A 14,852-nucleotide genomic window follows, 5' to 3' on the forward strand; every position below is an offset into this window, starting at 1 on the left:
AACTAATTACATATGTTAGGCTCCTCTCTGAGACCTTACACATTTTATTGTTATCGTTTTGAAGACATTTGAATATTGACGGAACTAATCAAATTTGTTGATCTCTTCTCCGAGTCCTTTTGTTGGTGATATATTATTTAACGTCCCGCTCGAGAATTTTTCACTCAGATAGAAACGTCACCATTGCCGGTGAAGGGCTGCACAATTTAGGCCTATGTTCGGCGCTTACAGCCTTCTAGCAGGGAAGGATCTTTATCTGGCCACACCTGTTGTGAAATGGGACCTCGGTTTTTGCAGTCTCATCCGAAGACAACCTCATTTAGTCACCTCTTACGACAAGGAAGGTGAACTGAGAACGTATTCTAACCTGAATCTCCAAGAGACTTGTGACATTAATCATGGTATGTCATCTTATCTTTTTCATAAAATATGTATGGTGTTCTAATAACAATATATATCTGTTTACAAAATTATGGAAAACATACACATAGCCAAACTTCAACACCTCATTACTGCATAAGGAAACTTTTCGCCCAACGTTTTGATTTTGCTAAGGTGTATTGAAGTTTATAGCTACTTTATTAAAAGTAATGAATGAAATTTATATTCGCCCAGTTTTGAATTTGCCTAATTCTGATATGCGTGGAAGAATAATGGAGACATTAAAGGGACTGATTCACGATTTTACCCAAAATTTTGTTTTTCACTTTTAATGATCAAAATCTACTGTCTAATGTGTTTTAACGATTTCACATGAAAATCAAGGTTATACATTATCACAGAAGCTCATTTTAGAGAGTTTATTCTTTGTTTTGTAAACAAAGATTGCGGTATGCTATTGTTTACGAAATTACAAAATATACCATTCAGTGCAACTTGCGTGGAAACGGTTTGATTGATTGATTGATGTTTTCCGCCACACTCAACAATTTTGCAGTTATTTAGTGGTGTCCAGTGTTTATTGGTGGAAGAGAGAACCCAGATATAATATACCTGGGAAGAGACCACCGACCTTCCGAAAGTAAACTGGGAAACTTTCTCATTTACCGACGCGAGCGATATAAACCGCGCCGACCAGAGGTGAGAGGTCGTGTGATTTTGAGAACGATGCTCTAACCACTCGGCCCTCGGAACGGTTTTGAAGTATTATTCTAATATGTTTGAAGTCATATGATTGATTGATGTTTTCCGCCACACTCAACAATTTTTCAGTTATCTGGTGGCGCCCAGTTTTTTTTTATTGGTGGAAGAGAGAATCCTGATACAATGTACCTGGGAAGAGACCACCGACCTTACGAAAGTAAACTGGGAAACTTTCTCACTTAACGGCACGAGCGGGATTCGAACCCACGCCGACAGAAGTGAGAGAAGTCATATGTAAATAGAATATTTGTGTTGTAATATTTCACACAATTTACTTTTCGAAATAACATAACATATAATTGGGGGGGGGGGGGTGATATCTACTTACATTAGTGAAAATAGTACAGACTAGCACAGAGGCGTAAGGAAATGTAGTTCATGCATAGCAATGTCATGCATTGTGTGATTCATTGTGGGGCGTAGGGTATAAGAACTTTTTCGTTCATTCCTTTCTAATCACAGAGATGGCTTATTTCCATAGTCTATAAATTGTATTGGTATTTTAAACCAGGACGTAACATTTCACAAAATCAAACTTTGTCACGAGCGTGCACATGTTGGCCCTAATTTAAATATTACGTCCATTTTCCTACGGATGTTTGCTTCACATAATGGCATTTAGATGGGGGAATACAAAAAAGATACATTAATCATGCAAAAATAAAACAAACAAAAAACATTATTGCATTTTCATACGAAAAAGGTTGGCACAGTCAATGCATGACTTTCTGCATCCAGGACAAATCATGTGTGAGCCGCAAGGAAATGCACATCAAACAGCTCTGATTCGACGGCAAGTCTAAAAGGAATTAGTGTTAGCTAACGTTCATATAGAAAATAATGAATAGTAGGTGGTGATGATTAATAAAACTTACTTGCATTAAAATTAAGTCACGAACATATATTTATATTTCCAATGAATTTCTCCTCCCTTTAATATCTGCAGTTGTGAGGAATGCTCGTGTGAAACTTGATAATTATAATAACGACTGTTTTAACGGCAGGGAATTCAAATACAAATGAATAAAATTTATTTTTGAAAATGCAAGAAAGTTTGAACTGAAAATGTGAAGATAACAGTCATCAAGGTTATGAATTCTATAATAAGGCATACAAAATTAACTTTAGGACAAGCACATATCCATGTACCCACGAGAGGTGGGGTTTGTGCCTAGTAGGAGAAAGTAATCCCTGTTTACTGGTCACAGCCGCCGTGAGCGCTAAATTTTGGTCTGGTAAACGGAGTATTTCGAAATTAAAATCTGTATGTAAAGAGATATCCTACAATTAGTATGAAAAGCGTCACATAGCACTCGTCCTAATGACAAGCAGTACTTGCGAAATGCTTACTTTAAATGAGACTGTTGAAACCCTTGTAACATCAACTTATTTGCCAGTAGCCCAACCTCGATTGGGGCCTCCGTGGCCGAGTGGTTAGAGAATCGCGCTCAAAATCACACGACCTCTCACCTCTGTCGGCGCGGGTTCGAATCCTGCTCGCACCGGTAAGTGAGAAAGTTTCCCAGTTTACTTTCGGTGGTCTCTTCCCAGGTACATTGTATCTGGTTTCTCTCTTCCACCAATAAAAACTGGGCGCCACCATATAAATGAAAAATTGTTGAGTGTGGCGGAAAACATCAATCAATCAATCGATTTAGAAATGACCATACGCAGAACACGTTCTTGCTAGTTAACGCCAATGTTCAATAAAATATTCAATGGTGAAGGAATTGTGGAAGACTGTAGTGTGTTTTACTTTGATTGATTGATTGTTTAAAGTCCCGTCGAGAATATTTCACTCATTGAGACATCACAATCTGTAGGTACATTTTACCCTACCGTTGTCCTATGCTTAGCGGTCAGAGTCGTATTAATTAGGATTCTTTATTGTGTTAACCTCTGCCGTAACTTCCGGTTTTAATGTCATTTCCGTGAGTCTCACTTATAAATGCTGAGCGTTTGGTGAAGGAGCAATCACTACCCAATTTAACGTCTTAGGTTTAACGGGATTCAAATTCACGACTTCCCGGTTGCGAAGCGAACACCCTACCAGTAGTATATTACTATACTACTCCTACCTCTGAACTACCGCAATTTATTTAGAGTTCACAAGGATATATCGAATCCACGTATGTACGAAAATGCGTATCACTGATAGACAAAAAAAGTCTTTTTTATGTATGAAAGCCTAAGATAACAAACAGTGATCAATCTCGTAAATCCTCTAAGCAATAAAAAAAAATAGAGAGTTCAGCAAACACAGGCATATAAAAACGTGTCATTATTAGATATGTTCCATATGTAATGCGTGTGCTTAAGTCTTGGGTGATGTCAACTCTCGGGCAATACGTATACAGGAAGTGAGATCCTTAATGACAAAAATAGCAAATCAACGTGTATGGTCAATTCCATACATCGGTTATTTGTGCTCATTCTTAGTAATCGTGTAGAAAAACCTACTTAAGTTAACCTTTCCTTGAAACGTACTTCTGAATGATATTCTCTAACTTAATGAATATGAATATCTTTCTATATATATTTTATTCATTTCGTAACACACCTTGATCAATTGCTGCTATTTACCGCGTTACAAGTTTAGATTTTGCGTTCAATTGGATAATCTTTGTGACTGGAATCAGGACGACACCAGCTGTAGTAGGTGAAAGATAATAGATTTAGAGCTATGCTAGGCGCTCAAGGACATACCATTGAAAGCTTACGACGTCTTATCTGAGAAACACATGACTTTCATTAAATATATAGGGCCGGGTTCTTGACGGAAGAAGTTGCTACCTGACAAAAACGGCCTGGTTGGACGCTGTTGTCTGAAATTCGTTCAGGACCCCCTCTGCTTTGAAAGTGTAGCCGACGTAACTAGGCTAAAGGCCTTTTAAAAACTTGTTTGTATGTTGTTTCACGTCACCAACTTAAGACTAAGTGCAACAAATTTTAACCGATGCGTGGCATTTACTACTGTAGCAGTGGTGGTTCTTTATTAGAAAGACATGAAATCTAATGGAGGGGGGCTTAGTGGAAAAACTATCACTGTCTGTGTGAAATATGTTAGACTTCACGCGCCGCGGGTATCAAGAACTTAACCCTGGTTTGAGTTTTACTAAATTTCGTAATGCTAATAAAAATGAATTTTATTTTCTAAATATCCACGTAGAACAGACGTTAAAGGATGAATTGATCACGTAGCCACAAACTCGAGTGACAAGAAACAGGTGCATCAAAACCATACAGGGATGTATGTGATAATTTCAATCAGTATAATTATGTCTTCCTTCATTATTACTGTTGCTCTTATTTCATGAAAAGGTGAAGCTGTCTTTCCGTGTATGCAAAAGGAAATGTTCCAACGGGATCAATGACATTAACCTACAACTTTATAAGGAATAACAATGTGTCGATTCTGATGAGGTTATCCACTGCCCTTCCTCATACATTTATATTTCATGATTTCATAACAACAAAACGTACTTTAATTTTAGAACCTGGTCTGGATTTGTGACATCACAAAATCAAATTAAAGAATCAAAGAATGGGTTGGCTGTATATTAATTTAACGTCCCGATAGAAAACTGTTCACTCATATGGAGATTTCACTACTGCCAGTGAAGGGCTGCAAAAGGTAGGTCAGCGCTTACGGCCTTTGAACATGAAGGGATCTTTATCGTACAACACCTGTTGCGGATCCTCGGTTTTTGTGGTCTTATTCTAGTCGCCTCTTGCGACAAGCAAGGGGTACTGAAGAAAATATGAAGATAACAAGCAGTGATCAGTCTATAGTCCTATAAAGAATACATAATTAAGAGTATGACAAACACGGACCCCTGGATACACCAGAGGTGTGATCAGTGGCCTAGGAGGAATAAGTATCCCTGTCGACCGGGCACACGTGACACGTCTTTGATGCAAGGTGAAGATAACGAACAGTGATCAATCTCGAAGGATACTCCTAGGCACACTGTGCTCCGTGTACACTCCACAGAGTTACACGTATTTATACTGGGCGACATGTCAACCATTATTGTATCGATTAATCGTTATATCCATGGAAGGACACACATGCATATCCAGCGACAGGTATCCCCAGGAAATGTGCATCCACCAGCAGAGGCACAAGCTCTGGTTAAATGAACGAGTGAAGATAACGAACATTAATCAATCTCATAATTCCCATAAATGATACAAAATCAAAAGTAGAGTACATCTTCCACACTTAAATCTACCAAGTTGTTCCCTGTTATGGCAGTACATTACTACGCAGTTCTTCACCGACACATAATGTCATATGATAATAATACAAATACATATGGAATTAATTAATGACAAATGCATACATAAATGTCAAAAATATTTTATAGAAAAAAAAAATAAAGTAAAAAAAAAAAAAAATGTACTGTAAAAATTGTAAATAAAATGAGCATTATCGTTGTGAACCTGGATTATCTCCCTGTATAGTTATATATTCACTCATTTAAACAGTTAACTCTCGCACTTCACAACAAGCATCATAAATCCGTTTGATCAGACAGAATACAATTCAAATTGTACAATAGCAATACAAAAGCGCACATTCTCCATGTAGCGATGAATTTAGGAAGTTGAACCCTGTACTGGATGATGATTACGATGGCGATGACGATTAATACACCCACCCTTCTTCCTCGTCACTAAGCACTCTGCTACGTTATTCGTCCTCTCCCAAAGGTTCTGAAGCTTAAAACGAATCATATTCATTTCCTCCTCCACCTGTTCCTCAAATTTGAGAGATGTCTGTGCGCATGGAATTCTGATTCCATCCAGAGTGGTGTGTTCAACATATCCCATTATGACATTTATTAAAACTGGCAGTTTTTACATGTATGTTGAAATCTCAGTTAGCTTTAGAACACCTTCTCACACTTATTCCTATTCAACATGAATGTGTGTACTAAATTTATCATTGCGTATTATAAATCTATACATTTACGCAAACAAACCGCAGAATTTCTGGTACGTGACTGACTGCAAAGAAAACATTATTCTGGTAATGATTACATGAAAAGTGAAGATAACGAACATACGTCATTGAGATCGGCGAAGTGGAACTAATTGTCGCAAGTTTTAGGATAAGCGATAAACATCGAAACCATAGGCCAATCTTAAGAACTCTAACCCCACGGGATCAGGGGAAACCCCAACATTTTATAAATAGTAACGTTGCACTTTAGCTGTGTGATCAGAACATAAATAAGAAATGTAGACAGGGTTGAATATACTGAGTGTCTACATACTGCAGAATTTGAAAATATTTTGGGGAGGGGATATGTTGTCCTGTATTAAAGACGCTTAAAAGTACACTGAGGGTCATGATAGGGGGATGGGACTACGCGCATCGGAAAATGTTGAACAGTTTCATATTATCCTCAATGATACTCAACAACATGAGACACGAGTTCTGTTTGTAAATGTATGTTGTGTACGTCTCATTTGAGAAATTTTCACTGAACCACTAGACGTATGTCCGATAGAAATCAATGTTCTGTATACATACTCGTGTTTGTTAAGATTAGGTAAGTAATTCATTGATATTTGGAATCGTCGATATTCAATATCAACATTTCGTGAGAATCTTGGTTAGCATGGGTCCCCTGTACCCCTTACTTTTCGTAAGAGGCGACTAAATGGGACGGACTTTCGGAGGAGTTCGCAAGTGTCGAGGTCCCGTGTCATAGCAGGTGTGACACGATAAAAATCCCTCCCTGCTCAGAGGCCATACGCACTGGGCTTAAATTTACATTTTGCAGCCCTTCACCGGCAGCTGTGACGTCTTCATATGAGAGAAAAATCCTTGAGCAATATACAATCAATCCATCCAATGCGATAACCTTTCTCTTCTTCCAGTGCATCACTGTAAAGGTAACATTCCTCTTCTAATGTAGAAATCTCTGAATAAACCCTATATTTGTACCTACGGGAATGTTCACACTGAACATTGGGCGATCTTATCTCAAAAGGCTACAAGATATTGTCAACCAGGAACTTCATCATCTCGTTTAACACCAAATTTAGATCACTTTTGCTTAGAATCGGTATTTAGCAACGCAATTATTTTGGTAGACTATACACACGATAAGACTATTTTCCGAGTTTAAGTTGCATTGAATTAGCATCTGTCAATAATGTCAAAAAGCCTACTAGTAGTCTGTAACTTGGTATAGAAATGATAGCGTGTGTGTTGATACGCAGTGTGCCTTGATACTGTTGTTTTTGGAAACGTTTTCTATTTCAAAAAGTAATAAAACGTTCTTTTCACATTCTTGAAAATCCGGATTTAATTTACACCATTCCTGACATATGTTGTGAAGTTTCTCCTTCACAGTAGTTAATGTTTTTATGAGATGTGTTCCGTGGGGATCCGGGGGTAGATTAGGTCCTCAGTACCCCTTGCTTGTCGTAAATGGGATGATCCTTCTGATGAGACAGCATCATCCGAGGTCACGTGTCATAACCGGTGTGGCACGATTAAAACCCCTCCCCGCTCAAGGGCCGTAAGCGCCGAGCATGGTCTAAATTTTGCAGCCCTTCACCGGCAATGGTGACGTTTCCATATGAGTGAAATATTCACGGGAGGGACGTTAAACAATATACAATCAATCAATTACGAGGCGTAACAGTGGCGGATCCAAAAATTACTTTATGGGGTGGGGTGGGGGCAGTCTATTTCAAAGGGAGTATTATTAAACAGGTAGATCCAGGGTAAGGCTATTATGTGGCCGAGTTCCCTGCAGTAAATGTGTTCTAAGAAATTAAGGCATATATGTTTTAGCGATGTGGAGTAAATTTCTATAATGGAATTCATATTCGTGAAAGTGGAGATGAGTGCAGCGCTGGATCCGCTCCTGGGTAAAGATAGGGGCTTGGTAGATCATTTATGAGGTCCTATAATGTACGCATATCTTTGTAAGCTTAGTCACGGGGGTCAGTTTACATGTACATGTTGGTAGAGTAATTAACATTCAGTCCTCGCTTTCATTGGGATATTAAATGTTTAAAACTATAATGTGATTTTGAAGAATTCCGTCTTTTGAAAGGAAACTTGGAATGTATTTGCAATATTGTCTCCACAGGCACATGGGCCACATGAAAGTAAAGGGCTTTCAGTAAAACACTTTGAAAACCGGATTTTCTTTGGAATGTCCCGTTTACTTTCAAAACGCATACTGCATTTATACATGCACGTCATAATGTTGACATAAGCAAATAGAAAATTCAAATTTATTTACAAAACAAGAAATACAAGCGGGGCTATTGTTTTGACGCATTCATCCTTTTGTCTGAAACGTACAATGTTTAATTTTGACAAGCCACGTCAACTCGACCCAACCTTATAAACAAGTGATATAAATACGAGTTAACTTTCGCCTAAACACCAGTTAGAATCCTCACCAAAACATCAACGACAATTAATTCAAGGTAAGAGTATTTCAATATAATGATATAAGGACATAGACACCCCCCCCCCCCAAATATAAACTATTTGTGAATGTTTTCATACTGCTAAAACCATAATTTTTTGCATTATTCACACGATTTTCACTTGATCAGTCAATGGGGAAAAATACCCCAAAATTGAAGCCTTCAAAAACACCTTTTCGTTGGTGCATTTCGTGTATTAAAGACCGATTCACGTTATTGGTTGACCAAATAATAGACCATCCCACGAGAACAGAAGTAAATTTCTACTTCATTTCTATGACCTGAACACGTGGTAACCCCAAATGTAGCAGCATATAAAAATTGTGACGATAGTGTTCATTTAGAATTTCCATTTAGAAGAATATGCACGACATTGTGATTAATATATAAACAATAAGAAATAAACCTTCTTAAAAGGGCATTAGCTGCGAAAGTGATGGCAAGCTTTTTTCCCTCAAAATATGTCAATGGCATGGGAATATTTAATGATTAGTAAAACTTTTACTTTGTACAAAATCAAGAGAAACCTAATAAAACTACGTTGATTATTAACCGCTTTTAGTGTAAAGAAATATATATATATATAGGGAAGAATTGTCTTGCAGGACAATAAGTATTTAATCAACAAAATTACAGTCATGTACCTGCTTTGGGGTTAAATAGTATTTGAAATAATTCGATACTGGCGTTATTACTGAAATATATGATATAGAGCAATTTTCATTGAATTCAATGTTTGGTGACAAAATGACAGCCATTGCCCCTAGAAGTGCCTCACCACACCAAGGCTTATACTGTTTACGATACTATGTCACAATATGGCAATTCAAATCCTTTGTGAATATTATTTGTGGCAATCGATTTATTTTGTCTATCATTGTAGCTCAGTACATAACGTATCGGGTTATAAACTCACAGATACCGAGTTCAAATCCGCCGGTGTCTTTTGTTCATATTTGTTCCAACTTTTTTTTTTCCATCCAAAATTGTACATTTTCTGCCTTTTCGACACATGCACTAATTGACACCATATTTTTCATAGTCCAGAATTTGAAGGTGACGTGATCCACCTTAAATTGTCAGTCCTTCCCCTTCTTACGATAGTAAATCAGATTTGTGAAATATTCCATTCCGGCATTATTAATGAAAATTAAAAATTCTTATCTGTTGTGACAACACGTTCACCCTTTTTTTCATTTCTAATATCTGCAATATAGTGTTTCTCATGTTTATGATAAAATTTAATACTGAAACTTCAAAAAATATCCACAAAAACCAAATTTCCGAATTAATCTATTTTAAGTATTTATGAGTAGTGAGCTTTGTGAAAATAAACCCTTTGCAGGGCTGTGACTGAATTCCTCAGAAATCGGAGGAAAACTGGTCAAAAGGGGAGGGAAAAACCCCACGCTCCCTGGAAACAAATATAATCTCCGTCACTTTAGATCAAATCCAGAGTGTTTCTTCTTTTTCGAAAAAAGAGCCAATCAGAGGATTTCCTTTGAAAAAAGTTGAATTTTAGGTCATTTGCAGTAATGCACGGTCTAAGGCCCGTGCATACACAGCATCCATCACGTTTTGGTTCTGATTTTAATCTTCCTCCCCTCCACTTAATTATAAGGGGTATATCTAATTACGAGTTTGGTAATCGGAAAACTTAGGATTTGAAAGTGAGCTCTTTAAAAAAAAAATGCAATTTAGTGTAGTTAAATCACTAATATATTTAGTTTTCTTCATCAAGAACTCTTACTCAAAATATTTCATGAAAATTGACTGCCTTTCGATTGCTTCCAATGAGCCATAATAAGGAATATATGCCACATATGTACTTAAAAAATGTTATGTATCTGAGTTTTTTGTTTTTGTTTTGGTGTAACATACTTTACACAAGCGTTTGCTTGCGTATTTAAAATAACTTCTTTAATGGCGTACATGTGCAATATGTACCACTTAGTATGTTACTCTTACGACACGTTGAGTACTGCATACGGCATATCCTGTACGTTCTATTTATTATTTAGTCTGCCGTACATGTTGGTACATTATGAAATTTGTTTTCTTCATTTGTTAAATGGGCGTCTGTTAAAATGTCTGAAGAGTCATGCTTATAGTGTAACATAATCGCTAATCATTGTTTTGTCGTTTCTTCTCTACAGATGAGGTCCACGTTAATAAGCTGTTTGTTTGTGTGTATGTTGGTGATTGATTACACGTGCGCACAATGGAGTGTGGAGGGAAATGTCGGAACCAGCCAAGGCGGCGGATGGAAAGTCGGGGTCAAGCTCAAATTCTCGTGGGGGAGAAGACAAAAACGCGAAGTGGTATATATGGTTCTCCTTCTAATTGATACATGGAATTTCAATCAATATTAATTTTCTTTTATGAAATTACAAAATTAACCCTACATGTTAGTCTGTATATTGGATCCTAATTTTGATGGTGCTGGTTTTCAACAAGGTGATTCGATACGAATCTTCTTTTTAATGTGTACAGTATTATGTATATTATTTTCTGATTGATTGTATCTTGCTTAACAATTTGCTTAATAATTGCTTAATAATTTCAGAAAAATCAAATTCTCGAGCGAGACGCTCGAGAATTTGATTTTTCTGAAATTATTATTTCCATTAACAAGACACGATACTAAAGATACGATCACTTTAGTGTACACGGTATCATTAATAGCGTTAATTTTTTATCGTACAATACAATTGATTACAATCTTAAATACATCCATTCGTATGTTAGCGTGTTCTAAGAATTTTTAAAAGCAATGACATATTTTATAAAACTTACCAAATATGATGATTTCAATAAAGACATTGTCATGATGGGTTTATTAGTCAACTATTATGGAGGCCAACTTTCGATAACATCCCGTGCATAGCAGTTTAAAGGAATATAGAATATTATTTTAAGCTTAGAATACAGAATGAGTGAAAAAGAAATATAAATTATTCTTTTATTTTAACCATTCTGATATGACAATGGACACTTAAATTACAAATTCAACTTGTTTTTGTTTTAATTATTTCTCAGAAAATGCAAGTGTTTGACGTAGTGATGTATATGGTGAACAACAAAACCGGAAGTAGCGTTAGATTGTCTCCATGTGACTACGCCCTTTATGACCAAAATGGCGATCTGGAAGTTACAATAGATGACTTTGAATTTATCTTCGAGCACGATGAGGAACAAAAGCATCAGCTGGTAAAACTAATGTTCGACGAACTGGACATCAATAAAGGTAAATACATAGCCAAATTCAACAACTTCCGATGTGCGCTGTTTAATAGCACATGGAAAGGTGAATGTAACAGTGATAAATTCCATAACCCCTGTAAAGAATAAACAACTCAAGGGTAGGGCAGACACGGACCCCTGGACATACCATACGTGTAATATAATTCAGTATGGAAAACATTGATTACAAATCTCGTTTGTGGAGTAAAGATTGTTTTAGCAATTCGCAAATTGTGTGGTCGATATAATAATCTCGTTTGCCAATATAACCTATCATTGGGTCAAATGCTGTCTGACGTGTTTCATACCGATTGCTAGGTCGTTTCAGGTTCACTGATTTTGACTACGGATTACTCATGGCGGGTGTGGCCGGTTGACAGGGGATTCTTATTTCTCCTTGGCTCCTGGCCCCACTTCTGGTGTATGCAGAGGTCCGTGTTTGCACAGCTCTGTTTTGAATCCCTTCTGTAAATTATGAGATTGGTCACTGTTCGTTATCTTCACCCTTAGTTACGATTTAATACATGTATTTGCTAACGTTTTCTTTCCTTCCCGATCGAGCGATATATTGGAAAATTTCTGATCTAGATTTTTGTAACTATATGGTTCTAATGCGTAACGTCTTGTCAGAGTGACTTTGCAAGAAACCTCTTGACTTGACAGGACATTGAACAAGTAAATTAAAGGAATGCATACCGGGTCCATAAGCGAGATAAAAAATTCAAATCATCATTAAGGTTGTTCATGATTTCAAGATATGCATTTCTTTGCGAGTATTTCACACACACACACACACACACACACACACACACACACACACACACACACACACAAAAAACCCCAGGCAGTTGAAATGTATCATTCATTGGGTGTTTGGAAGTAGGGTTAAATTATGCGAATTTCTTACAATTTACAGATTGTGAATAGAATTCTCAATTTTGAAACTAGTTTAACCTAGGTGCGTCTTTTACATTAACATTTTTTGACCTCTAAAAGTTCAATTTGAAATAACAGCAAACTATTGTTTTACAAAAATATAAGAATGCGTTGCGGGGGTATCCAATATTGTTTCGTCGACACGTGTACCACATCATTGTTTAGTAAACCCGCACCATTGTCGATGAGTCTCATGGATTTGGTACTATTTTACACTTTCTCTTAAGTAACACGATCCAAACTCTTGTTTTTCAGACAACAAAATCTCCGCCATGGAGTTCGAGGAAAGGAAACACAATGTGATTTCTAAGGATAGCTGCCAATTGTAAAGAAAAAAACCAACGGTAGGTTGTTTGGTTGATCGTATATTGTCTAACGTCCCACTTGATGATTTTTCAATCAGATGAAGATGTCACCATTGCCGGTGAAGAGCTTTAAAATCTAAACCTATGCCTGGCGCTTACGGCCTTTCAGCAGGGAGGGATCTTTATCGTGCCACACTTGCTGTGACACGTGACCTCGGTTTGTGCGGTTTCATCCGAAGAACCGCCCCATTTAGTCGCCTCTTACGACAAGCAAGGGGTACTGAGGACCTATTGTAAGCCAAATCCCCTTGGGAAGAGCGTTAGTTAATCGTTTTACAAATTAACCTAGAAAAACATTATTGGGTCACATCTTTGTGTAAACGTGCAGTCGGGAATATTTTGTAAAATCACAACCTGCGACAAGTTATCCTTCTACTAGAAGATATGATTAGAAATAATTATTTTATCAAAATTTTAACAGTGTCATCACTGTGATACGAATTATTCTATTTATAGTGTTGGTTGGATGACATTGAAGCTTCCCAAGAGAATAGTCCCAGTTTCAAAAATTGATGCAAGACGAAGATGTGAAGAAATTGATATTGACGTTTTGTCGAAGTGCAATATTTTTATTTTTGTATAAAACAAATGCGTTTTGCAATTATTAAAATTTGAGCTTAAATCTCTTTGATCCTGGTTGTTTGTTTGACGTCCGCCACGAATTGTTATTCCATATTGAGACGACAAATATAAACCTGTGCGTAACGCTCATGGTATCTATTCACAAAAATCTTACGTTCAGTCGTGGACGTAAGATTAGCGTAAGTTTGTGTAAGGTGAAGATAACGAACAGTGATCAATCTCATAACTTCTCTAAGCATTACAAATAGATAGTTGAACAAACACAGAGCCCTAGACACACCAGAGGTGGGGTCAGGTGCCAAGGAGGAGTAAGCATCCCCTGTTGACCGGTCACACCCGCCGTGAGCCCTATATCCTGATCAGGTAAACTGAGCTATCCGCAGTGAAAATCAGTGTGCCAAGAACGGATTAAAATTGGTATGAAACACGCCAGACTGCATTTGACCCAATGATAGGTTGTATTAACGAACTAGATCGTTATAACGACCATAGAATTTGCGACATGCTGACTTCAGTCGAGATTGTTGAAACCCCTGTACCATCAACTTGTTTGTCAGTAGCTTACCTCGATTTAAAAACTCCTACAAGCAATACAAAATAGATAGTTGGGCAAACACGGACCCCTGGACACACCAGAGGTGGGACCAGGTGCCCAGGAGGAGCAAGCATCCCCCGCCGACCGGCATGCAATACTTTCAGAATGCTTGTTGTCCCCCAACGCAACGCGGAAGGGGACATAGCAATACCGGTGTCGTCCGTCAGTCCCACTTCACTTTATAGACGGAACTTCTCCAGAAACGGTTCAACGGATTTTTTTCATATTTTGTAGGATTGTTAGTCTGCCATGTGCATTCTCTCACCAGAGGGCGTGTTACACAAGCTTCACATACACCTCTGTCAACGCTTGGAATCACGTGATAATATAATCACATGATATAAACAATCATTCTCGGTTTCCTTTCCCTTTAAAGGTTCAGACAACAGGTGATACATCAGGCTCTTTTCATAGCCAACTGACACTTTAATAAGTGCATATATACCATCTAGCTGTTTGAATACGGATAGCTCCGTTTACCTGATCAAGATATGGGACTCACGGTGGGTGTCTCTTATTTT

General features: G+C 37.5%; 1 protein-coding gene across 1 annotated transcript; it reads left to right on the plus strand.

Moving 5' to 3' along the window:
- The first annotated feature begins 8,519 nt into the window (after nt 1-8,519).
- Nucleotides 8,520-13,780, plus strand: LOC125662589 (uncharacterized). The gene is made up of 5 exons (XM_048894843.2): nt 8,520-8,607; nt 10,767-10,931; nt 11,650-11,857; nt 13,045-13,133; nt 13,611-13,780. Exons 2-4 carry the CDS (start codon nt 10,767-10,769, stop codon nt 13,116-13,118), a joined length of 447 nt encoding a protein of 148 aa, XP_048750800.2. The 5' UTR covers nt 8,520-8,607; the 3' UTR covers nt 13,119-13,133; nt 13,611-13,780.
- Nucleotides 13,781-14,852: the final 1,072 nt, after the last annotated feature.

This window comes from Ostrea edulis, chromosome 8, assembly GCF_947568905.1.
Source record: "Ostrea edulis chromosome 8, xbOstEdul1.1, whole genome shotgun sequence".
In the NCBI taxonomy this organism is placed as follows: domain Eukaryota; kingdom Metazoa; phylum Mollusca; class Bivalvia; order Ostreida; family Ostreidae; genus Ostrea; species Ostrea edulis.

Bases quoted from the DNA above. Each gene is read 5' to 3' on its own strand.
- LOC125662589 (XM_048894843.2), top strand. From the start codon at position 10,767: ATGAGGTCCACGTTAATAAGCTGTTTGTTTGTGTGTATGTTGGTGATT. The intron at 10,932-11,649 runs GTATATATGGTT...ATTATTTCTCAG, and splicing joins GAAGACAAAAACGCGAAGTG to AAAATGCAAGTGTTTGACGT. The intron at 11,858-13,044 runs GTAAATACATAG...CTTGTTTTTCAG, and splicing joins CGAACTGGACATCAATAAAG to ACAACAAAATCTCCGCCATG.